We start from the raw sequence: 24,762 nt of genomic DNA on the forward strand, positions 1-24,762 counted from the left end.
GGCCAGAGAAAGGCACCTAGGCATTAACAAGACCGGGAGCAGTGAATGCGGGATACGTAGAATTTTTTTTATATATATATATATATATATATATATATATATATATATATATATATATATATATATATATATATATATATATATATATATATATATATATATATATAAAAAAAATTCTCTCTCTCTCTATATATATATATATATATATATATAGTGATGTCGTGAACATGAAATTTTGTGGGGGCCTTAAACAAGAATAAGGGGGGGACCTAATGTCCTCCTCCCTGGCCCCAACCCCTGAGCGGTGGGTGGGGGCCCTAAACACAAATTGGGGGGGGGGACCTAATGTCCTCCCCCCTGGCCCCCACCCGCTGCTCAGGGGTGGGGGCTGGGGGGAGGTCAGTAAGTCCCCCTCCCTATTGGTATTTAGGGCCCCCACCCACCGCTCAGGGGTGGGGGCCGGGGGGGTGGACAATAGGTCCCCCCCTATTGGTATTTAGGGCCCCCACCCGCCGCTCAGTGGTGGGGGCCGAGGGGAGGACAATAGGTCCCCCTATTGGTATGTAGGGCCCCCACCCGCCGCTCAGGTCCTCCCCCCTTTTTTAGGTCCTCCCCCCTTTTTTACTTTAGGGCCCCCATCCGCTCAGGGAGGGGGGACCCTTTTTTTTTTTTTTAACAGTGAGCAGACATGCCCCTACTCGCGGTATTGCTAGTAGGGGCACAATTTACTAATACTAAGTAATTTTTACTTAGTATTAGTAAATTTGCCTGAAAGACCACAAAAAAATACAAAAAAAAATTAATGCAGCTTCAGAATTAATTTAAATTGTATGCTGTCTAGGAGGTGGGAGGAGGTGGGAGGGAGGGTCTGCTGCTGATTGGCTGGAATGTGTCTGCTGACTGTGAGGTACAGGGTCAAAGTTTACTCAATGATGACGAATAGGGGGCGGACCAAACATTGCATATGTTCGCCGTCCGTGGCGAACGCGAACACACGATGTTCGCCAGGAACTATTCGCCAGCGAACCATTCGGGACATCACAGACCAATAGTGAAAGTGTAATATCACCAATAGTGAAAGTGTAATATCAAGTGCACTATATAAGATGTACAGACCAATAGTGAAAGTGTAATATCAAGTGCACTATCTAAGATGCTATAGCAGTGCAGAATATGCAATATATACAATATTTTCACAAAGACATTGTGGACTATCCAACCATTGTGCACTCTGTGGTAAGAAAAAAGAACACTTACTCCTTAGTAACTCAATGAAAGGGATTAGGCAATATATCTTTGCAGATACAGGTGTGCAGCTCAAAACATAAATAACTTTGACAGCTTTGATGTCCTGTATTGAGGACCATGATGTGAAAGCAGGACGATGTGATAAGGTGTAACAGGCAGGACGGCAACTGGATACAAGCATGTCCTTTATTTGTAACATAAACAATAAAAACGAACTCTCTCCCATGTGGAATGCTGGTGACAGCTCAGACAATCACCCTGCTGGCAGCTCCAAAGACTCCTATTGTGGCCATGGTGATCACATGGCCCTGGAGTGCCGGAGAGGTTGGAGCTGCAGGGGGACTACTGTGGTCCAGGTGAGTACAGGGCTCCGATTTGTGGCGGACGAACCAGGTACATCTGAGGTCGTTAATTACCATTTTTTGGGGTTTCAGGGAAAGGGTTAAGTAAGTACTCACCTAGTTGGGCTGACTTTCAATATGGATTGTCAGGAGATGAGGAAGTTATCTGAGGAAGCCAACAGGCAAAACGCGTCATCACACATACGCCACATCACGTCACGTCTTCACGTGGACCAGACACTAACCCTGCCTCTCGGAAGTGTTCGTGTAAAGTGTTGGAGAGCCTGCAGTTCCGCAGCCGGCAGCGAACCTGATGGTCTAAGGACTCAGTGCACGACATATTCAGGAATGTCTTTTAAAGGTTTTATGTAAATAAAGAGATTGTATCCCTTGCTGGCGTCTGCTCCTGCATCATTGACCCACTAAGTGATTTACACAAGCTGAGAAGTTAAAACAGGCTCATCTGCTCTCAACTTGTGAGTGCTTCTTTACATTATAATACAAATACTATTTATATATAGGATTACACTATGTTTTTTTTTGGGGGGGGGGGTTGTCTTTGAGTTCAATTGGATGATACAAAGTTGCCTGCAATTTTAAGCAACATATTATTGTAAGTGCTTTATTTGCACTATATGCATTTTGGCAAAGGTTTTGCACAGTATTGAGGATTTATGCCCAAAGACACTTTGTATATTTATGTGCACTTCAAATATTATATATTTTTACACCATTTGTAAAATTTGTTATAGTCTTAAAGACACACCGCACCTCTATTTGTTGTTTGGGATTTAGAGTGTATGTTATATGGGCTATTGCACTTGAGGTGCTGCTTTTTTCTTTTTTGTTTGCACAATGTTTTATTACATCTATTGAAGTTTTTTTGAACATTATTGTAGCGCCATCTTTTACTTATTTTGTTTATGTTTAACAAACATTACAATTTATCTCAAAGATTTTCCAAGAATCCACATAAAGTGTGGAAAAGAACTATGGACTTGGAGATATCGAATTTAAATTACAGATACTTGCTACAGTTGACCCACTTCTAAACTGTTACTCTGTTTTTTGTTGTTTTTTTGTTTTTTTGCATTCATACACCTGGTACTCAGACAATCTTTAAAATTACTCCCTGTGTCACGTCAAAAGTTTGTGAAGTAAAAAAAATCCCTTGCAACTGAGCATTAAACGCTCAATGTCCATAGTAAAGTAAAACCATATATAAAAATTAATTCTTCTAAAATCAACCCAAAAATATAACAATACATGTTTACCTTTGATTGGTTCAACTTGGCTAAGTGCGGCTAAATTTAACAAAAGTTGTATTCATTTTAAATGATTTTGCAAAATGTTTGTATCAAAAATGGTACAAAGTAGCTCAAAAGTACTGAAGTGGTTATGGTGACTGGAGTTCTCTGGCACCTAGCTCACATTTCAATGTTAAACCATTTTCCAAAGCTTTACCATTGACCGAGAGAGTACCCAGCCAACAATAGCCTATCCGCTCTGTGCTGCTAGGGTTAGTCCCTCCATTTTAGTCCGAGCATTGATGGTTGGCAGTGATTGGCTGAAAGCATTAAAGCAATAAAATTTGCACTCAATTGCTCAATAAAAAAAATAAAAATAATAACCTTTGGTTAAAAGAACATCATAAAAGTCAACACTACAGTCCACCAAATGAGAAACCGTTGAAAAGACAAATTGTCAACTGCTTATATGTTGGTTCAAATTGAACCTTTGCTGCTTTCAACAATTTATCTTTGTCTTATCAATGAAATTAATAACATGTATCTGCATTATCCAACCTTTGCAGGTTTACAACCTTTTCCAGCATAAAAGCCTGGGAGTTCAAATTAATTTACGGGTTACAAAGCTGGTTCTCCTTCATGAAACTCCGGTGAGTAATCATTACTTCTTCTGAGTTGATTTGCAATTTTTTCATATGGGTGTATTAAGAAAAAAGCCATCTCTTTTGGATTATCAGATGTAGACAGGTTGATGTTCCTGTGTGCCCACTTTTTGTGCAATTGTTTCTGAACTGTGCAGTCTATTGTTTTTTTTTTTTTTGTTATTGTTTTTTTCTATGTATGTACTGATGTCATATGTCATTTGATATTGAAGGAAAATTTAATAATAAAAAAGATTTTAGGAAAAAAAAAAAAAGCCATCTCTTATATCTTATATCCATGATATGCATTTTAATGGGGAATTATTAAAAAACTATTAAATAGTGCACACAAGAAGCAATTGTATTACTTAATACATGTTTTTAAATGACACTCATCATGCACCATTTGTAGTTTGTCTTTATTTACTCCGATTAACACATCGGTATTGGCACAGACAGAAGAAAAAATATGAAAACATCTGTTATGCATTACTTTTTAAAACAGCAGTCAAAGGGGTACCAGAATAATTTACTGTATTTTTTTTTTTTTACCTGTGAGCATGAAATTGAATTTGATAAAAATAATCTTTTTCTGAACATTGTAAGCTTTATCTTTGCAGAAAACTTGTATTTTGAATTTGTAATCTATTTTATATTTTAATAAACATATTTAAACCATTCATAATAAACAATTGATGTATATCTAAATACCTACCTGAGTATAGACTTTGAACCTTCGTTATGATGCTTAATAGTTAACCAGATCATTTTAATGTTTATTTATGTATTATTTGTGTATAATTTGAAGTAGCAAGGGAATGTGTGTTTTATATTGTGTTTTGGAATTACAAATCGCACAATGGATTACCGACAATAAAACTAGCAAAGCTCCATAGGTGTCATAGTTTGACAATTGGTGGAAATGCACACTTTTGCCAGCCATCGTTTAGAAGATGTTCTGAAGGCAGAAGTGAGACACAGGTCTGTCCACGCTCTACTTTGTAATGTCCTAAAATGTCCATTTACAATCCACTTTAATCCCATCCAATCCCACTCACTCGACTGTTCTATGCTCATTCGCACCTACTACAATGGAAGAGGTTTCTAATCTGCTCCGGTCCTCCCTCCCCACCATCTGTTCCCTTGATTCGTATTCCCCATATCTCATCCGCACTCTGTCTCCCTCTCTTTATCTTCCTCTCACTAAAATTTTCAATCTCTCTCTTTCCTCCGGCACATTTCCTAGACCCTTCAAGCATGGAACTATAACGCAGATTCTGAAAAAGCCCAACCTTGTCCACAACTCCCCATCCAACTACCACCCTATACTGGTACTGCCGTTTGCCTCCAAGATCATTGAGAGAGTTGTGTATGCGAGATTGACAGATTTCCTCGAATCCAACTCTTAAGTCTGGCTTTCGAGCTCGTCACTCTGTTGAAACAGCTGTGACCAAAGTATCCAACAATGCTCACTTCCTTAAACTCAACCTGTCCAAAACAGAACTTCTGGTCTTTCCTCACACAAGTGTTGCTACTCCCCTGTCTGTCTCCCTCCAAGTCAACGGCGCCACCATCACCTCTACCTCGCAGGCTCGATGCCTAGATGTACTCTTGGACTCCGACCTCTCCTTCACCCCTAATGCCCAGTCAATCCTGCCGCTTCCATCTAAAAAACATAGCTCGCATCCGCCCCTACGTAACACCAAAGGCAGCTAAGGTGCTGGTCCATGCCATTGTTCTTTCTTGTCTTGATTACTTCAATCCCCTTCTCAGTGGTCTTACGTGTTCCAAAACAGCAGCGCTGCAATCTATAATGAATGCAGCAGCAAGGCTTATTTTCCTGTCCGCCTGCACCTCCCATGCTTCCCTCCTCTGTCAGTCCCTACATTGGTTTCCAGTTAGATATATGGCTCAATTTAAGATTCTGGTGCTTGCTTACAAGTCCCTACATAATGCTGCTCCAAACTACCTATCCTCCCTAATACACAAGTACGTTCCATCGAGGCCCCTGCGCTCTGCTGAAGACCTACGTCTATCCTCTGTCCGTACTCCCACATCTGATGCTCGCCTCCAAGACTTCTTCAGGGATGCACCTTTTCTGTTGAACTCTCTTCCCTTCTCCGTAGACTTTCACCCAGTCTTCACTCCTTCAAAAAATCTTTGAAAACACATTTCTTCAGGAAGTTCTCAGTACATATTTTTCCATCAACCTATTTTATTACCCCTACTTATACACTTTTTGTCACTATACCCCACTCCCTCTAGCATGTAAGCTCATTGAGCAGGGCCCTCATCCCCACTGTTCCTGTGTGTCCATTTGTCTGGTTACAATTACGTGTCTGTTAGTCCACCCAATGTACAGCGCTACGGAATTTGCTGGCGCTAAATAAATAATAAAATAATAATAATATGAGTTAAAGCTAAAGGGGCATGTGATCCTTTGTAGTACACATAAGTTCTACATTTAGGTTAAGGCTTCCCCTGCAACCACAGATGTCTGTTAGGAATTCACATTCTACAGATTTCTACTACAGATGAAGGCATGTATTTTAGTGTTCGTATGCAAAACATTTCTCCATTAAGTGAAAAAGATTTGTTAACCAAATCCCCCAGATATACTATTCTTTATTGTAGCAACTGTCCAGCATTTCATTATTGCAATCTTCTGATTTTCAACTCATCGCACAATTTAATTTCTGTTCTGCACTTCTGAGAGAAGTTTTATTCTGTTAGCATTAAAGTGTCTTAAATGCTTTATGGCCAAAACCTGTATCTTGAACAGTTGACAAACTGCATATCTCAAGATTTACAGCCAGTCTGGACTCCCCCAAACTATAACTGAGGATTCTAATGGTTGCAGTAAAAATGCCAGACATCTATATTCTGGTGGACCATGACTTAAACTACACATTTTTTGATTTTGTATATATTGATTTAACAAATAAATAGGAAGTAGATTTTTTATGAGTTTTACTAATAAGTATGAATACTTAATAACGCTATAATGATTTTTAAAGAAATAGGAGTTAACAACAATAATCAATGTGATGATAGGTGTATGAATAAATGCAAATCCACCTTCTTTTATGGACTACTTCACTGCCACGAGATGATGTTAAACAATAGTATACCATTTATTTAAATCATTGGACACATTTTAGAAAATTAAATTAGGAAGAAACAATTTCTTATAAAGATTCATATACTGTATATATATATATTCTTATTTTTATAAAACAATGGTTTTATTTTCAGGTAGACATGTACATAGGGCACCATGGAGAAAAAATGCTAGAGAGCTTTTGTAAATGGCAGCTTGAAGAATTTGGAAAGAAAAATGATGTAAACATGGAGATGTCTACAAGTTGGGGAGAAGAATATTCAGCTGTAGATGCTGCAGTTCTCATAACAAGGTAAATGCTATTCTTCATAAACATGAATGGCAACGGTGGAAGAAGAAAAAATATGTTCAGCATGGATAACCTTGCTATTTTAATAATAGGAAGATAAAAAGAAAACAATTATATGCCCAGTTAATGTTTTTTGTATTTTTTTTTTTTTTTTTTAATGACAGGGAAGAACATTCAAGTCCATTAATATATCACTTATAAAAAATAAATAAAGGTCTAGGCACTCCAAGGTCCAAGAAAGGCAAATTTAATCAAGCTCGAGAAAGACCTTAAGGGTCAAAACGTTGATGTTTGTATTCTGGTTCGATTAAATTTGCCTTTCTTGGACCTTGGAGTGCCTAGACCTTTATTTTTTACATATAATATCCAGGACCTAGTGCTGGGTCCTGGTTTGTTTGCACTCTGACCCAGAGTGATAGGATTAAATATATCACTGTCAAGGCTAGATTTATAAAGATATAAATATAAGTAGATAGACTAGGCACCAGCTGATGGGAACCTGTCTGGTAGGAGATATATCACTGGTGGCTTCACATAGCTCTGTTTAATGTGCTGCCCATAAATGCAAAATAATTTTGCTACAGAACCCTGTTAAGCAATGTATTGAGCAGTGTATATGCTTACCTTGTTTGTGTGCGTTTAGAGCTGTGTTGATTCACAGAAAATGGAGTTTGCCTTATCCTAGGCAAATCTGTATGAATCTATTATTTTCTCATACAAAAAAAGTTTGATGATCTCAACCAAAATTTGAAAATTCATCTGTTTGCTGCTCCAACCATTATACAAAACAATGTGTACTAGTAGTCAGTCCTACGAAATGTATCAAATTAGAGATTACTTGAATGGAGCAGAACCTACCTCAGAATACATGTATATACCCATGTGCCTTTGCTAATCCAGAATATATCTCAAAATTCATATATATACACAATCACAGCTCTGCATAAAGGACAGACTATACAATCAATCCTTTGAAATTCATAGGGTTAAAGTAACAAGCGCAGAACCTGCATATATGTACACATTTGAGAATCATTCTATAAATCCGATCTCTGTATAGACATCAACCAATAAGTAAATATAGAAATAGTGTCAGTTGTCATATCTATAAACGAACAAACAGATAAATGTACTGTTTAAACATAAAGGTCAGTCCTAAATCAATGCCATGGATCAGAGACTTATATCACAACATATAGATCTGTATATAGCTCTGTAACATCACACAGTCCTGATGGATCCAGATCCTTGCAAGGATAAAAAAAGAAAAAGATGAAAAAAATGAAAAAATATATGGAGAAAAAAACCACATTGAAAAAATGAAAATAATTTTTTAAAAAAAAGAAAGAACGAAAAAATAAGGAAAAAAGAGTCCTATGCAAAGTCACTATACACATGTGTAATATTCTTATGGATGGATCTCACCGCTTAATGTGTTAACACTTCCAACTCCCAGTGGTATTGCCGTCACTCCTGCGTTGTAATGAGCTGTCCTGGTAAATACTATTGAAGTGAAGAGTTCTCTGTTTTGGAAGCTGTTACGAATTCCACGTGATGAAGGTGTTTCCTACAGTAAGATAAGTGTCGATCAGCTGGATAAAGTAACCGGTCCACTGATTGAATTCCTCGGGCTGCGCGCTCGGGACAAACCATCCCTTCAATGGCCATCGACACTTATCTTACTGTAGGAAACACCTTCATCACGTGGAATTCGTAACAGCTTCCAAAACAGAGAACTCTTCACTTCAATAGTATTTACCAGGACAGCTCATTACAACGCAGGAGTGACGGCAATACCACTGGGAGTTGGAAGTGTTAACACATTAAGCGGTGAGATCCATCCATAAGAATATTACACATGTGTATAGTGACTTTGCATAGGACTCTTTTTTCCTTATTTTTTCGTTCTTTCTTTTTTTTAAAAAATTATTTTCATTTTTTCAATGTGGTTTTTTTCTCCATATATTTTTTCATTTTTTTCATCTTTTTCTTTTTTTATCCTTGCAAGGATCTGGATCCATCAGGACTGTGTGATGTTACAGAGCTATATACAGATCTATATGTTGTGATATAAGTCTCTGATCCATGGCATTGATTTAGGACTGACCTTTATGTTTAAACAGTACATTTATCTGTTTGTTCGTTTATAGATATGACAACTGACACTATTTCTATATTTACTTATTGGTTGATGTCTATACAGAGATCGGATTTATAGAATGATTCTCAAATGTGTACATATATGCAGGTTCTGCGCTTGTTACTTTAACCCTATGAATTTCAAAGGATTGATTGTATAGTCTGTCCTTTATGCAGAGCTGTGATTGTGTATATATATGAATTTTGAGATATATTCTGGATTAGCAAAGGCACATGGGTATATACATGTATTCTGAGGTAGGTTCTGCTCCATTCAAGTAATCTCTAATTTGATACATTTCGTAGGACTGACTACTAGTACACATTGTTTTGTATAATGGTTGGAGCAGCAAACAGATGAATTTTCAAATTTTGGTTGAGATCATCAAACTTTTTTTGTATGAATAGATATCAATTTTTGATTGTATATATATCTTATTAAATTATTTTTTGGCATTACTATATTACTTCTACCTTTTTCATTTTTGGAAACTATATTGAGAGTGCGGTATTTTATTTATTTGTATTTTGGTTTTCACAATTTTGGAGGTTATAGTAGAGGGATACCTCTTAAATACCAGCACCACCGAGTAATTGAGTGCAAACACTACCCAGTATGTTGAATCTATTATTTTGACCATTTATAAATCTTTGTAAGACCTCATCTTGAATAATAGGAGCATTTAATATTAATATTAATATTATATGTTATCTTTACATTGCAATGAAATATATGTATAATAGAGGTAATAATAAAAAGGTAAATTGATTAAGTCGGAATACATTTTTATAGTCTATAGTGATGTTTCTATTGATTTAGAATTTGGATTTTTGAATGCCTATCCAATATATTTATGCATATATGTATTTCCCAACTGCACAGAATTGTCATTTTTGATAATCTTTTTATAAAGTGGTTTAAAAAATGAATATGTAGATATTGGCTTTTAGGGGCTTCAAAATCCCTCTGCTGTTGTGTATAATTGCATTGTCATTTAATTAATTGTTTATAACTGATAGTGGTGTGTATGAGAGATCCTCTCATCATATTAGGGCATCTTTTTTTCTGGGGTAGTTTTTCTTGTGTATACATACATGATGATGTCGTATCCATGTTCACTCGACATTTGAACTGATGGTCATCAGTTGAGTGAGGGGTATATATCAGGGGCTCTGTGAAGATAATGCATTCTTGACTGTTGAAAAAAGGCCTCTGATGATGTGCCGAAATGTTGAGGGTAGGATTTGTGTCAAATAATTTGCTCTCTGGTAGATTTGTGAAATACTTTGTATTTTTATTTATTGGTGCAAGCTTTTGTATGAGCCTTGTCATGTTTGGTTTTGTTTTGATTTTTGAAAGGGTTACTCCAAGCATCGTAACCACTAGAGCCGTCTTCAGTGTTTATAATATGAAGAGTACCCTGGCCCCGTTTTTCAGTAATGGGGAAAACAGTTTTGCACAGGTTTGCCCTCTTACCTTGGCTAGGCACCATGGGTAGTCCTCCTTACATATACACATAGCTAGAGATGTCGCGGACATAAAATTTTCGCGAACAGCGAACGCGAATTTCCGCAAATGTTCGCGAACGGGCGAACCGGGTGAACCGCCATAGACTTCAATAGGCAGGCGAATTTTAAAACCCACAGGGACTCTTTCTGGCCACAATAGTGATGGAAAAGTTGTTTCAAGGGGAATAACACCTGGACTGTGGCATGCCGGAGGGGGATCCATGGCAAAACTCCCATGGAAAATTACACAGTTGATGCAGAGTCTGTTTTTTATCCATAAAGGGCATAAATCACCTAACATTCCTAAATTGTTTGGAATAACATGCTTTAAAACATGGTATGATGTTGTATCGATCAGGTAGTGTAAGGGTTATGCCCGCTTCACAGTGACAGACCAAACTCCCCATTTAACGCACCGCAAACAACCGCAAACAGTCCATTTGCACAACCACAAACTCCCCATTTGCACAAGGTTGGATACCAAGCTAGCCATGTCCCGTTCCTTGTCCTCACTGATGTCATTGAAGGTCTCTTCCTCCACCCAGCCACGTACAACACCAAGGGTCCCCGAAAGGTGACAACAAGCCCCCTGGGACGCCTGCTGTGGTCTTCCACCTCCTCAAAGCCACCTTCCTCCTCTGACTCCTCTTCTTCAGACTCCTCTCTCTGCATTGCCTCTCTCTGCGTTATTATAAGGTGTGTTAAGTAGTACTATTCCTATCAGTTTAATCCCTGTTACATCCCCTATCAGGGGACGTGTATATGGCATCGATTTTAGGAACCGGGAGATGGAAAAAGATGCTTGGTCGTTCCTCCTACTTCAAATTTGGGGCACTGTGCGTGCAATCTAATGTGCCACCAGATAGGAGTGGTGTGTTAAGTAGTACTATTCTTATCAGTTTAATCCCTGTTACGTCCCCCTCATCAGGCCTTTTTTAGTCGAATGTATCGCTCACTGTCAGTCCCTTTGGGATCCATCCCTCATTCATCTTAATAAAGGTGAGGTAATCTAGACTTTTTTGACCTAGGCGACTTCTCTTCTCAGTGACAATACCTCCTGCTGCACTGAAGGTCCTTTCTGACAGGACACTTGAAGCGGGGCAGGCCAGAAGTTCTATCGCAGATTGGGATAGCTCAGGCCACAGGTCAAGCCTGCACACCCAGTAGTCAAGGGGTTCATCGCTCCTCAGAGTGTCGATATCTGCAGTTAAGGTGAGGTAGTCTGCTACCTGTCGGTCGAGTTGTTCTCTGAGGGTGGACCCCGAAGGGCTGTGGCAATGCGTAGGACTTAAAAAGCTCTGCATGTCCTCCATCAACAACACGTCTGTAAAGCGTCCTGTCCTTGCCGGTGTGGTCGTGGGAGGATTACTTTCATCTCTTCCCCTGTTAGATTCCCGTTGTGCTGTTACATCACCCTTATACGCTGTGTAAAGCATACTTTTAAATTGATTTTGGAACTGCTGCATCCTTTCCGACTTGCGGTAATTCGGTAACATTTCAGGCACTTTCTGCTTATACCGGGGGTCTAGTAGCGTGGACACCCAGTACAGGTCGTTCTCCTTCACTGTGCCCTTGCAGGCCCTGAAACGCACACGTGTGAAGGAAACTGACTGCTATTATATTACAGTCAAAAAAGTTTGTTTTTTTTTAAATGCAAGCTATTGTGACACCAGATATGAGTGGTGGCACTGGGCAAGTGGGCACAGTATACGTTGTGATCCTGACACACACGCTGGCAGGCAAGCAACTGCAATTAGATTACACAGGAAAAAAAAAAGCAGACTGATGTTCTAGCCCTAAAAAGGGCTTTTTGGGGTGCTGTCCTTACAGCAGAGATCAGATGAGTCCTTCAGGACTGTAGTGGACACTGAATACACTAGCCTAGCTATCGATATCCCTATTAAATCAGCAGCAGCTACACTGTCCCTCCTCTCACTAAGAATGCAGCTTCCGAATGAATCTAAAATGGATGCTGTACAGGAGGTGGGAGTATCTGGGAGGGAGGATCTGCTGCTGATTGGCAGGAATGTGTTTGCTGACTGTGAGGTACAGGGTTAAAGTTTACTCAAGCTATGTTCGCCGGGAACTATTCGCCAGCGAACTATTTGGGACATCTCTACACATAGCTTCTTTGGAGCTGTAACAGCTGGATGCTGAGGCAGTTTCAAGTGACTGAGACTTGTGAATTATATGCACAGGCATTCTGTATGAATAGAAATATTGTGTGCATAGGAATATGTTGACATTAGCTGATGATATTGGTTGATGATGCCCCAGTGATGCTGCAGGGGGGGGGGGGGGGGGGGGGTTGAACTCTGTATGTGCAGCTTTTCAATGCAAAGTGCCGCACATGCAAACTTCAAGCACCATAACCACTTCAACTTACTAAAACGTTCATGGCGTTTGGAGTAACTATGCAATTATTTTTAAAAAATGTAATATAGTAATTGTGGTGTGCATCCTTATTATATTAGATTCAGTGGAGTTTTTGCACAGGAGCTAGTGCCACATAGTAACTGCACCAAGTATTTGTTGCCCGATTTTAATGCTCTCCTGCATTATTTTGTTGTCTAAATTCCTAATGTCTTATCATAACTTTGGCACCAAGTACATACTTTGGGAGTGCACATCAGGGGCGTATTAGCCGCGAGGCAAACAAGGCATTTGCCTTGGGCGGCATTTTCCAGGGGGCGGCAAAAAACGCCGCCCCCAAATGCCCAGGGCAAATGCCTTGTTAGCCTTGCGGCTAACTGGGCTGCCGGGCTGGTTGCTGGGCGGGCGGCTGGCGAGGGAGCTCTTCCTCTCAGCTCTCTGCTCAGCTCCCTCGCGCGCCGCAGAGTGAGGCTGGGAGCCGGAAGATGACGTCATCTTCCGGCTCCCAGCCTCACTCTGCGGCGCGCGAGGGAGCTGAGCAGACAGCTCAGAGGAAGAGCTCCCTCGCCAGCCGCCCGCCCAGCAACCAGCCCAGCAGCCCGACCGGCAGCCCCACTAGACCCCAGGGAGGTAAAGAAACCCCCCCAGCATTCCCAAAGGTAAGGAGGCTGGGGGGGTAGGTTAAATTAATTATATATTATATATATATTATTATTATATATATATTATATATATATTATTATTATATATATATATATATATATTATTATTATATATATTATATATTATTATTATATATATTATTATTATATATATTATTATATATATATTATTATATATATATATATATATATTATATATATATTATTATATATATATTATTATTATATATATTATTATTATTATATATTATTATATATATATTATTATTATATATTATATATATATTATTATTATTATATATATTATTATTATATTATATATATTATATATATATATTATTATATATATATATATTATATATTATATATATATTATTATTATATATATATATTATTATTATTATATATTATTATATATATTATATTATATATATATATTATATATATATTATTTATATCATATATATTATATATATATTATATAATATATATATTATATTATATATATATTATATAATATATATATTATATTATATATATATTATATATATAAATTATATTATATATCAGAGTGTGTGTGTGTCTGTTAGCTAGTGTATGCGTATCTGTCAGTGAATTTGTGTGTGTGTATTTAGAAGGCTGGACGGGGGGGGGCGAGGCGAAGGGTTGGGTGGGGGGGGGCGGGGCGCCTGAGTTTTGTCCTGCCTAGGGCAGCACAAAACCAGGATACACCACTGGTGCACATTAAATTGTATAATACTAAAGTTGTATTATATTTTTTGTTATTTTAAGATCCACTTGCCATTGAGCAACGTGTTCAAAATTCACACTTTTCCTTTGCACAAGTTGTTAAACATTTCTTTAGATTTATTGCTGGGCATCAGATCTGTCTAGTCCTGTTTAGATTCCTTTTTAACTATTAACTCATAAAACATTCAATAAATCTTGTATATGTCTGAGCTCTGGAATTTTCATTAAATATTTTCTACATTTAGGAAAAAAAATACAAAGTCATATAACCATGAGAAACATTCAACAAAATACAGAAAGCTAACGTTTTTGTTTTTTTAAAGTTTTTTTTGGCAATTAGGCTTGGAAATTAAAGTGGGATTTGTAATTAATGTGATCTTCATTATTGTACTTACAGAAGGTTGCACATAAGACTATTAAGCACTTCTAATAATTTAATACTTCGTTTAAGGGGCATAGAGGACAATTGGCTTGGCCAACCAGTTACTAGTCCAGCCAACATAATGTTTTACAGCTCTCAGGAGCATGATGTATAATATAGACTTGTGCATGGCAGGAAAGAATGGTGCAGCCAAATACATTTTCCTGCAATCGAAAGTTTGTATGGGATGTCTAATACTCGTTTATGTGGTGGTTTGGTTCAGGTGAATATCATCCATGGAAAATGATTTGGGGAAACATTTGGACAAACCGAAGAAGGCACAAAATTGCCATGTATGGCAATTTTATGTTGTAAGTTGTTGTTTTATATGTGGCAAGGCAGCAGTGGTCTATTACCTCCTCTTCTAACTTGTCAAGTCAGTTGCAAGTAAGGTAAGACCCATGGCACCCTAGCCATCCTGTTCCTTGTCTGAAGCATTGTGGTTACACAGCAGAGTTTTTGGAATTGGTAGCAGTAGCATAAGTAACAGAATTTCTTGCAGCAGCATTAGCATTATCTTCTCATGACATCAAAGGAAAACAATGCGTGCAATGATGTGTTGTTTTTGATTGCTTATTCCCCACGAAGTTGCATGTACTCCAATACTGGGTCACCATATTGCTGGATTTGGTGACCCAAGCCAGACAAGTGAACATCAACATTTGAATTAATTATTTTCATAAAAATATGGATGTGTTAAATGATGTGTATGGCTTTTAGTAGTTGTTAAATATAACTGTATTATTGATGTGTGGGTGCTATTTATTTCAGTTTGTTAAGGGATTCATTTTTATATGTGTTATTTGAAGCATATATTCATACTCAGACAATAGTTGTCCTTGAAATGTTGCTTTTGGTGATTTGGTGATATATATCATCAATATATCATCATGTTGGTGGTTTATATATATATATATATATATATATATATATATATATATATATATATATATATATATATATATATATATCATTGATTTCAGTAAAGAATGACATGTTTCTTTCAGTATATGACCCGTGATTTCAGATAAGTAAGCTTTCCATTTGACAACAAATGTAGCCTCAAGTAAAAACAAAAAGTGTCAATCATATCACCCAACACTAATTTTGCTGATTTCTGCAAAGTGATCCTTACATATCATGTGATCCTTCTGCTATTTACATTTAGAAGATATATAGGGTTATATAGGGATTTTCTTTAGTTCTTACTTCAAAATATATTATGCTGTTATTGATACCTGGAAGAGATAAATAAAGTTATTTTAAAAAGGAATATTTAGAGATACTTCAAAGTGCCACATCATTTCAGCTAGACTTTACATCAAAGCATTTTTAGATGAACCTTATTAGTTTATATATTTTTGAATGATTTTAAATTTACAAAAAATCTTTCACAAAAAAAAAAAACTGAACAAATTAAACAAAAGCATGTTTCTTTGTGAAAATGTATGTGGAATGCAAATGGCTTACTTGGCTGTCAAAGTTGACATATGGAATGCTGAATAAGAGAGTTAAATTTCAACTTGATCGCTGAACTACTGAATCTGTCACTTTTCTGCTACCTATTAAGCAACATCTTTCAAGCTTTCAAAATTCTGCCTTTCATCTTAGGAATAAGAAATACCGTTTCTTAAGAAAGAATGTGAAAAAGTGGTTGTTAGTAACTTGCTAAATGTGTACAGATTAAGAAAGAGCCTCTCTGACAAAAGACAACTAAATAAAGATCTCACTGTCTCATTGCATTTCTATATGTGAAATATAATTACAATTATAAGTCATACTATTGCAACTACAAACATTAGCCCATAAACTGAGATGACTTAATTTTGGAGTAAAATGTTTTAGTTGATAAGTTCTAGCATAACCATATATATACACACCTTATTTCTGCAATTCATCTTAACCATTAATAAAACTGCTGTATTTTAGGAATATGTCCTATTCTCTGCAAATCAAAGATATCCCTCCTTCAAGGAGGGGTGTGTGTAACAATAAAAAGTGCTAAAATGTGAATAAAATAGGAGCAGCTCTATACACTTATGTGGAAATATCCTCTTATCCACAAGACAATTAAAAGAATTATAAACCTGTGTAAGTGAAAAACCTACACCTACAAGTGGAGCGCTAAACAAATTATGTATACAGGTGATACTCAAAAAATTTGAATATAGTGCAAAAGTTTATTTATTTCAGTAATGCAACGTAAAAGGGGAAACTAATATATGAGATAGACACAATGCATGCAAAGCAAGATAGTTCAAGACGTGATTTGTCATAAGTGCGATAATTATGGCTTACAGCTCATAAAAAACCCAAATCCACAATCTCAGTAAATTAGAATATTACATGCAATCAATAAAACAAGGAGTGTATATAGAACAATATCGGACCTCTGAAAAGTATAAGCATGCATATGGACTCAGTACTTGGTTTGGGCCCCTTTTGCAGCAATTACTGCCTCAATGCAGCGTGGCATGAAAGCTATCAGCTTGTGGCACTGCTGAGGTGTTATGGAAGACCAGGATGCTTCAATAGCGCCCTTCAGCTCTTCTGCATTGTTCGGTTTCATGTCTCATCTTTCTCTCGGTAATGCCCCATAGATTCTTTATCGAGTTCAGGTCAGGCGAGTTTGCTGGCCAATTAAGCACAGTAATCCCACGGTCATTGAACCCGGCTTTGGTGCTTTTGGCAGTGTGGGCAGGTGCCAAGTCCTGCTGGAAAATGAAGTCAGCATCCCCATAAAGCTCGTCTGCGGAAGGAAGCATTAAGTGCTCCAAAATCTCCTGGTAGACGGATGCGTTAACCATGGACTTAATGAAGCACAGTGGACCAACACCAGCAGATGACATGGCTCCCCAAATCAACACAGACTGGGGAAATTTCACACTGGACTTCAAGCATCTTACAGTGTGCACCTCTTCATTCTTCCTCCAGACTCTGGGTCCTTGGTTTCCAAATGAGATGCAAAAGTTGCTCTCATCAGAAAAGAGGACTTTAGACCACTGAGCAACAGACCAGGTCTGTTTTTCTTTAGCCCAGGTAAGACGCTTCTGATGTTGTTTGTTGTTCAGGAGCAGCTTCACAAGAGAAATACGACATCTGAAGCCGATGTCCAGGATCCGTCTGTGTGTGGTGACTCTCGATGCACTTACTCAAGTCCACTCCTTGTGAAAGCCCCCAACACTTTTGAATGGCCTTTTCCTGACAATCCTCTCCCGGCTCCAGTCCTCCCTCCTGCTTGTGCACCTTTTTATTCCACACTTTCCCCTTCCACATAACTTTCTATTAATGTGCTTTGATACAGCACTTTGGGAACATCCAACTTCCTTCGCAATTACCTTTTGAGGCTTTCCCTCCTTATGGAGGGTGTCAATGATGGTTTTCTGCACAACTGTCAGGTCAGCAGTCTTCCCCATGATTGTGATTCCTACTGAACCAGACTGAGAGACCATTTAAAGGCTCAGAAACCCTTTGCAAGTGTTATGGCTTACTTAGCTGATTAGAGTGGGACACTGTGAGCCTAGAATATTGCACCTTTTCACAATATTCTAATTTACAGAGATTGTGGATTTGGGGTTTTCATGAGCTGTAAGCCATAATCATCGTACTTATGACAAATCATGGCTTGAACTATCTTGCTTTGCATGTAATGCGTCTATCTCATATATTAGTTTCCCCTTTCACGTTGCATTACTGAAATAAATGAACTTTTGCACGATATTCTAATTTTGTGAGTACCACCTGTATGTGGAAAAAACGTACCACATGTAACTTGATTAAAAGTTACTATAGTGCAGATGGTACTTAGAATAGAACACAGTATATAATATTGCAGTCAGGACACTCACATTTAAAGTAGCCGGTGTGTGAATACTGGCTCCGTAATCAAGCTGATGTGCTTTTATGGCAGCAGCACACCTCCGATTCATTGTGGAGTGGTTCTCATAAAGAAAACATAAAAGAAACAAATGTCCTATTATCTGTTGTAGCCACAAGCTCTATAGTTGCATCATTGTTCTGTGTACTAGAGCCATGAACATTGTATACAAGTTAATGATTCCCATGCTTCCTTGTACACAGTAGAAAGTTCAAATCACAGTAGAAAGTTCAAACCTTACATTTTTAGTCCAAAAGCAATGTGTGTTACTAGCAGACATGAATGCTTTGGTGAAACTTAATTCAGGACAGTAGCATTCTGAGGGGGACATGATGGCTTTCCAACCAGAGTGATAGACGGGGCTAACAGAGGATGCATTTTGCAGCATGGCTGACCAAATATGCAGCAGAGGCCTTGCATTATCTTCTGCTTGGTCTGTCGGGTCTGCTCAACAATCCCAGCTGCAATTTAAATGAGGGGAGAGGGTGAGATATGACTGAATGCTATGTCTATCTACTCACCTCATTTGCTGCTTGCTTTAGAACCTGTAGTTGCTCCAACAGACTAGCAGAAGAACATGATTATGCCTTGCACTCAGTAGAATACAGTGACAAGAGATGCGGGGGGAAGGGGCGAGTAAGGGGAGACATGCAAGAGGGCTAAGTGGAAAATACATAAGGAGAGACACTAAAGGGTTAACTGAAGAAAAGAGGTGCATAAAATTAGATGAGTGGGTAAGGGGAGACACACAATGAGGGAAGTGGGTTCAGGATACACACAAAATATGGTGAGGTAGTTTAGAAAGAAAAAAAGTGTCTAAGGGGGTTTCAAGAAAGTCACAATTTGAGTGGGGATGGTTCAAACAGGCAGTTGTGCTCTAGGTGCCAGGTTCCCTATGCAGTGGCACCTCAAACATGAGGCCCCCTAAAACACCATTAGTGAGAAAAATAGCAGTTGACTTGTGTGTATGAGAAGCTGTAGATATATTGAAGTGCAGGCTTTCAGCGTTGGATGTAGAGACCTAGTCTCTGTTCACATCATTCAGGGGCTTGCATTGTTGCGTCTCACTGTGTCGCTGCATTGTGAGCTCTCTGACTGTAGTTATGACATAAATTGCAATAAACACATTTATATTTGCAATTATGCTAATTGTTTATACATGATTGTGGGGTTTGGTTGGATAGCCTGGCAGTTGTGTATTGGGGTTATTGGAAAAAGAAATGTTTGTTTGTCTGTATGTATGTTTCTCTGAGCATGTGTATGTTTGTGTAATGCCTGTGGCCTTTTGCAAAGCTATGTTTTATGACGGTGTGTATAATGATTGCCTTCAGGGGGTGACAGAGTGGGTAAAGGGGTAACTGTGGCAAGGTAAGTATAAAAGAGCAAGGGGGTAAATAAGACAGAGTTGGGGCATGAGTGTGACAGAATGAGGGAGGGTGAGTGTGACATGGTTTGATGAGAGAGTGTTACAGGGTGAGAGGAGGTATGTATGACAGAATTAAGAGGTTAATGTGATAGGGTAAATGTGGCATGCTTGGGGCGTGAGTATCACAGGGTTGGGGTGAATGTGGCATGTTTGTAGGAGTGAGTGTGACAGGGCAAGGGTATGTGAATGTGACAGATTAAGAGGGATTAATTGAGAGGGCAAGTGTGGCAGAATTAGAGGTGTTAGTGTGACAGTTGAGTGTGGAAGGGTTGGGGACTCTGACAGGTTTTGAGGAGGTGTTAAAGGTGTGGAAAGGTTGGGGTATGACAGAGCTGGGGATGAGTGTGGCGTGGTTGGAGGAGGGAATACGTCAGGACGAGGGGAGGTGGGTGTGACAAGATTGGAAGGGTTTATTTGACAAGGTGATTGTGACAAGGTGAAGGGAGTGTGATAGGGCTGGGAGGTGAATGTGACAGTGCGAGAAAAGGTGAGTGTGACAGGAATAGGGGGATTGATGTTATAGGGTAAGTGCTGCATGATTGGAGGGGGTGAGTGTGACTGAATCAGGAGGAGTTAATATAAGTGTGGGAGGGTGACAGTGTGTGTGGGGTGGTGGCAGTGTCTGGGGGGTGTCAATTTGTGTTAGGCGTAACAGAGTGTATGGAGGAGGAGGCCAGAAATCGGAGGGGTGACAAAGTGTATGGAGGGGGGTGCCAGAGTGTGGTGTATGGAAGGGGGTGCCAGAGTGTATGGAGAAGGGTGTCAGAGTTTTAAATGGTGACAGTATGTATGGAGGGGGGTGCCATAGTGCGGAGAGGGGTGTCACTGTGTGCAGAGAGCGGTAACAGTGTGTGCAGAGAGCGGTGACAGTGTGCGCAGAGAGGGGTGACAGTGTGTATGGAGGGGGTGACCGTGTGTATGGAGGGGGTGACCATGTGTGCGGAGAGTGGTCACAGTTTTTGCAGAGAGAGGTGACAGAGGAGGGGGTGACATCAGTGTAAGAGAGTGGGTGACATTAGTGCGTGAGAGGGTGACAGAGTGGGAGTGGGGTGACATAGTGTGAGGGGGTCATTAGTGTGTTTGGAGGGTGACAGAGTGAGAGCGGGGTGACCTAGTGTGAGAGGGGGGTTACATAGTGTGAAAGTGAGGGTGACATAGTGTTGGGTGGGTGATATAGTGTAGGGGGGACAGTGTGAGGGGGTGACAGAGTGTGAGAAGGGGTAACATTGTATTGGGGAGTGACAGAGTAAGGGGGGTGACAGAGTAACAGGGGTTGACAGAGTGTGAGTGGGTAGCATAGTGTGAGAGGTGGTGATAGAGTGAGAGTGGGTGACCTTAGTGTGAGGGGGTGACATAGTGAGAGAGGGGTACATTAGTGTAGGGGGGTGACATAGTGTGAGGGGGGTGACAGGGTAAGAGGGGAGTGACTGTGTGGGATGGTGACCGGGTGAGAGGGGTATGACAAAGTAAGAAGGGGGTGACATTGTATGAGGGGGGTGACAGGATGAGGGGCGGTTCAAATTTACCTTTTTTTTTGTTAGACGATTCCCTGGTGGTACGGTGGGCTCCCTGTATCCCTAGTGGTACGGTGGACTCCCTGTGTCCCTGGTGGTCCGATGGGCTCCCTGTGGCCCTGGTCGTCCTGTGGGTTCTCCAGTCTGCTGCTCCGCTGGGTGCAGAGCTGCAGACCACATGGTAAATGTCTTGCAATCTCCTTTCAGAGCATTGCCGTAGTAACCCACGGCAATGCTCTGATTGGCTGGAGATCGCGAGACACTTCAGTCTGCAGCTCTGCACAGGACCCTGGCTCTCGCACAGGACAGATCAAGCGGAGGGGCCTTGCACCCGGCGGCACACTGGGCAAGCCTCCAGGCTCCCTCCTGTGTCAGACCCTCGGTCATAGACCGAGAACCTGACAGTTCAGTCTGCCCTATGGCTATTTAGGCAGCCGCAAGGCCCCAGACAGTGCGAAGCCTTAAAGGACCAGTATAGTGCCAGGAAAACAAACTCGTTTTCCTGGCACTATAGTATTAATAGGTGTCCCCCCCACCCTCATGGCCCCTCTCCCGCCGGGCTGAAGGGAGAGGAAGGGGCTAAACACTTACCTTTCTCCAGAGCCGCGCACACATTCAGTCAGTCCATAGAAAAGCATTCTTAATGCTTTCCTATGGACGCTGGCGTCTTCTCACTGTGAAAATCACAGTGAGAAGCGCGGAAGCGCCTCTAGCGGCTGTCAATGAGACAGCCACTAGAGACTGGATTAACCCATATGTAAACATAGCAGTTTCACTGAAACTGATATGTTTACAGCAGGCAGGGTTAACCCTAGATGGTCCTGGCACCCAGACCACCTCATTAAGCTGACGTGGTCTAGGTACCTATAGTGGTCCTTTCAGCGGCCGCCTAAATCACCTAATTAAAGAGCTGCCTCTGTCACTATGTATGCCTCTGATTTAACAGATGAATTGCCCTTAGTATCTCTCTGACATTTTATTGGCTTTTGAAGAAGGCAAAAGTCTCCCCCTGCAGCTTTCTATCGAAAAGTACACTTTTTGCAATATTTTCTTCTAATGAATAAGTACATAGCCTTGAATGAGTATTCACCAGACAGTGGTAATTTTTGGTTTGTCTTTAAAAAAAATCCATTGGGACATCCGATGCCCATTCATGTGAATAATTTGACTCTGTGAAAAATGATTCAGGAAAAAACTTGGGTGAACCAAAATGCTAAATGCCTTGTTGCTTGCTCAGTTTTACATCTGCATGGCACTTCCAAGATGGAATTTTGCAGAACAGCCAGTCATGCCAAATTCTTCCGAATCTCAATTGTGCCTTAATGGAATGCTCAAGTCTAATATTATTTCCTTTTGGATGTTTTCACATTTTGTTTTTTTTTTTAACCTAAAATTAATATGGATTTTATTGGTGTTCCAACCTTTTGTTTTATACCTAGCACTTTAGAGTTGTGAAACATTTTATGATTGTGACATAAAGTTAATGAGCCATTTCACTATCAAAATTATATATATATTAGACTTTAGCATGACAAAAGATTTTGGTTCTTCCAAACCACTTTGGGAAAAAAACAACAACTAATTTTGGACAGCAGAGTTTAGTATGTATATATTATGTATTTCATACATATAGATATATATTATTTGGGCTGATTTGCTGTTCTGCAAAATTCCACATTGGAAGTGCCATGCAGACATAAAACTGTGCAAACAACACTTTTTAGTACGCCTTTTTCCCTGAATCATTTTTAACCAAAAATGTTTCACCGAGCCAAATTATTTACATGAACGGGCGTCGGGTGTCCCGATGGAACTTTTTTAAAGCCAAACCAAAAATTATATATTTTATATATAAATAAATAATGTAAAAAAAAAATAAAAAATATATATATATATATTTCATATAGCTGTTTGACTGTTGCTAATTTCATTTGTAATTACAAACAAGTTTAGTTTGCACAATATGTCTTTAGTATGGTCTAAGCAGTTTTCACCAGTCTCTCTGTACAAGCAGTGCTGTGAGTAGGAATTTTAACATGCCACATGGAGACCATGGATGTGTGTATATATGGGGCAATATATGAGAAATGATGCAAGGACAACATATACATCAATTTTTGGGAGCAAATACATATTATGGAGAGTGTGACAATATGGGAGCATTTAGAGGTACTTTAAAGAGATACTGTAGGCACTTTAAATTCTTCATCTCATTGAGGTGGCTGTAGGGTCTGGAGTACCAATTTTTAATATTTTAATGCAACTGTCCATTTCCTCTGTGCTCCTTGGGCTGGTGATGAAGTATTATCCTGAGCAGCAAAGAACGGCTGTAATTGGCTGAGAGTGTCCACTGATCGCCTTCAGCCTATCACATTGTCTATTTCTAGTTTAAATTGATATGGGTAGAAGGAACTGCGTTACCTTTGCCTTAGCCGCAACTTTAGTAGAGGCCTGGCTGTTGGTTGCCAGGGACCCTGATTTAGCATTGAATTGCTCAAAAATAATTTAACACTTAATGGAGGAACAGCGCCAGAGGACTCCAGGCACTACAAGCAATTCAATGAGATTAAATTTTTTAGTGTCTACAGTGTCCCTTTAATAGTATAATCCTTCCACATTTTGCTAGAGCATATGTGAGAACATTTATAGCAATTTTGGAGAATGTGTCTCACGCACAGGTCTGTATCACAGATTAGGAATGCAGAAAAATGTCAAAATTGTTACATATTTGGAAAATTGTTTAAGAATCTTCTGCTCATAAGCAAGATATTTATTTTGGGGGGGATTTAAAGCTTCACTTTCTCTTTCCCATGATTTCTTCTGTCCTCTTGAACTGAATCCCTGGTGACTTTAATGGAGACTATCATCCAAAGTTTGCACTGGACATTGCCCAATATGAGTTTGCATTGACTCCTTAAAATACAAAGCAAATCATGAGTAATGTTAATCAATTTGTATTGAAGGTTTTGAAGTAAAAATAGACTAATTTAAATAACTAAAAAGAGAATATGAAACGTAATTCAGCATCTCTAAATACATTATGATACTCTGTTATTTACTCATTAAATGCACTCACTGGAGGAACATCTCAGTTCCTAAACTATATGCCATGTTGTTATAATTGTGTCTCATGAGCTATTAAAATCTCAGTTAGAAATGTATTTAACCCTAGCCCTCCTGCAAGAAGTGGAGGTAAATTTGAAC

At 39.2% G+C, this 24,762-nt stretch overlaps 1 protein-coding gene across 1 annotated transcript in view; it reads left to right on the forward strand.

Moving 5' to 3' along the window:
• The window catches only part of ADAMTS19 (ADAM metallopeptidase with thrombospondin type 1 motif 19), a 227,737-nt gene that overhangs the window by 73,448 nt on the left and 129,527 nt on the right, over positions 1-24,762 (forward strand). Inside the window, exons 5-6 of the mRNA XM_063456413.1 lie at positions 3,403-3,486; positions 6,733-6,890. Coding sequence (XP_063312483.1) covers positions 3,403-3,486; positions 6,733-6,890 — 242 coding nt within the window. The remainder of the gene's footprint in view (positions 1-3,402; positions 3,487-6,732; positions 6,891-24,762) is intronic.

This window comes from Pelobates fuscus, chromosome 5 (assembly GCF_036172605.1).
Source record: "Pelobates fuscus isolate aPelFus1 chromosome 5, aPelFus1.pri, whole genome shotgun sequence".
Classification (NCBI taxonomy): domain Eukaryota; kingdom Metazoa; phylum Chordata; class Amphibia; order Anura; family Pelobatidae; genus Pelobates; species Pelobates fuscus.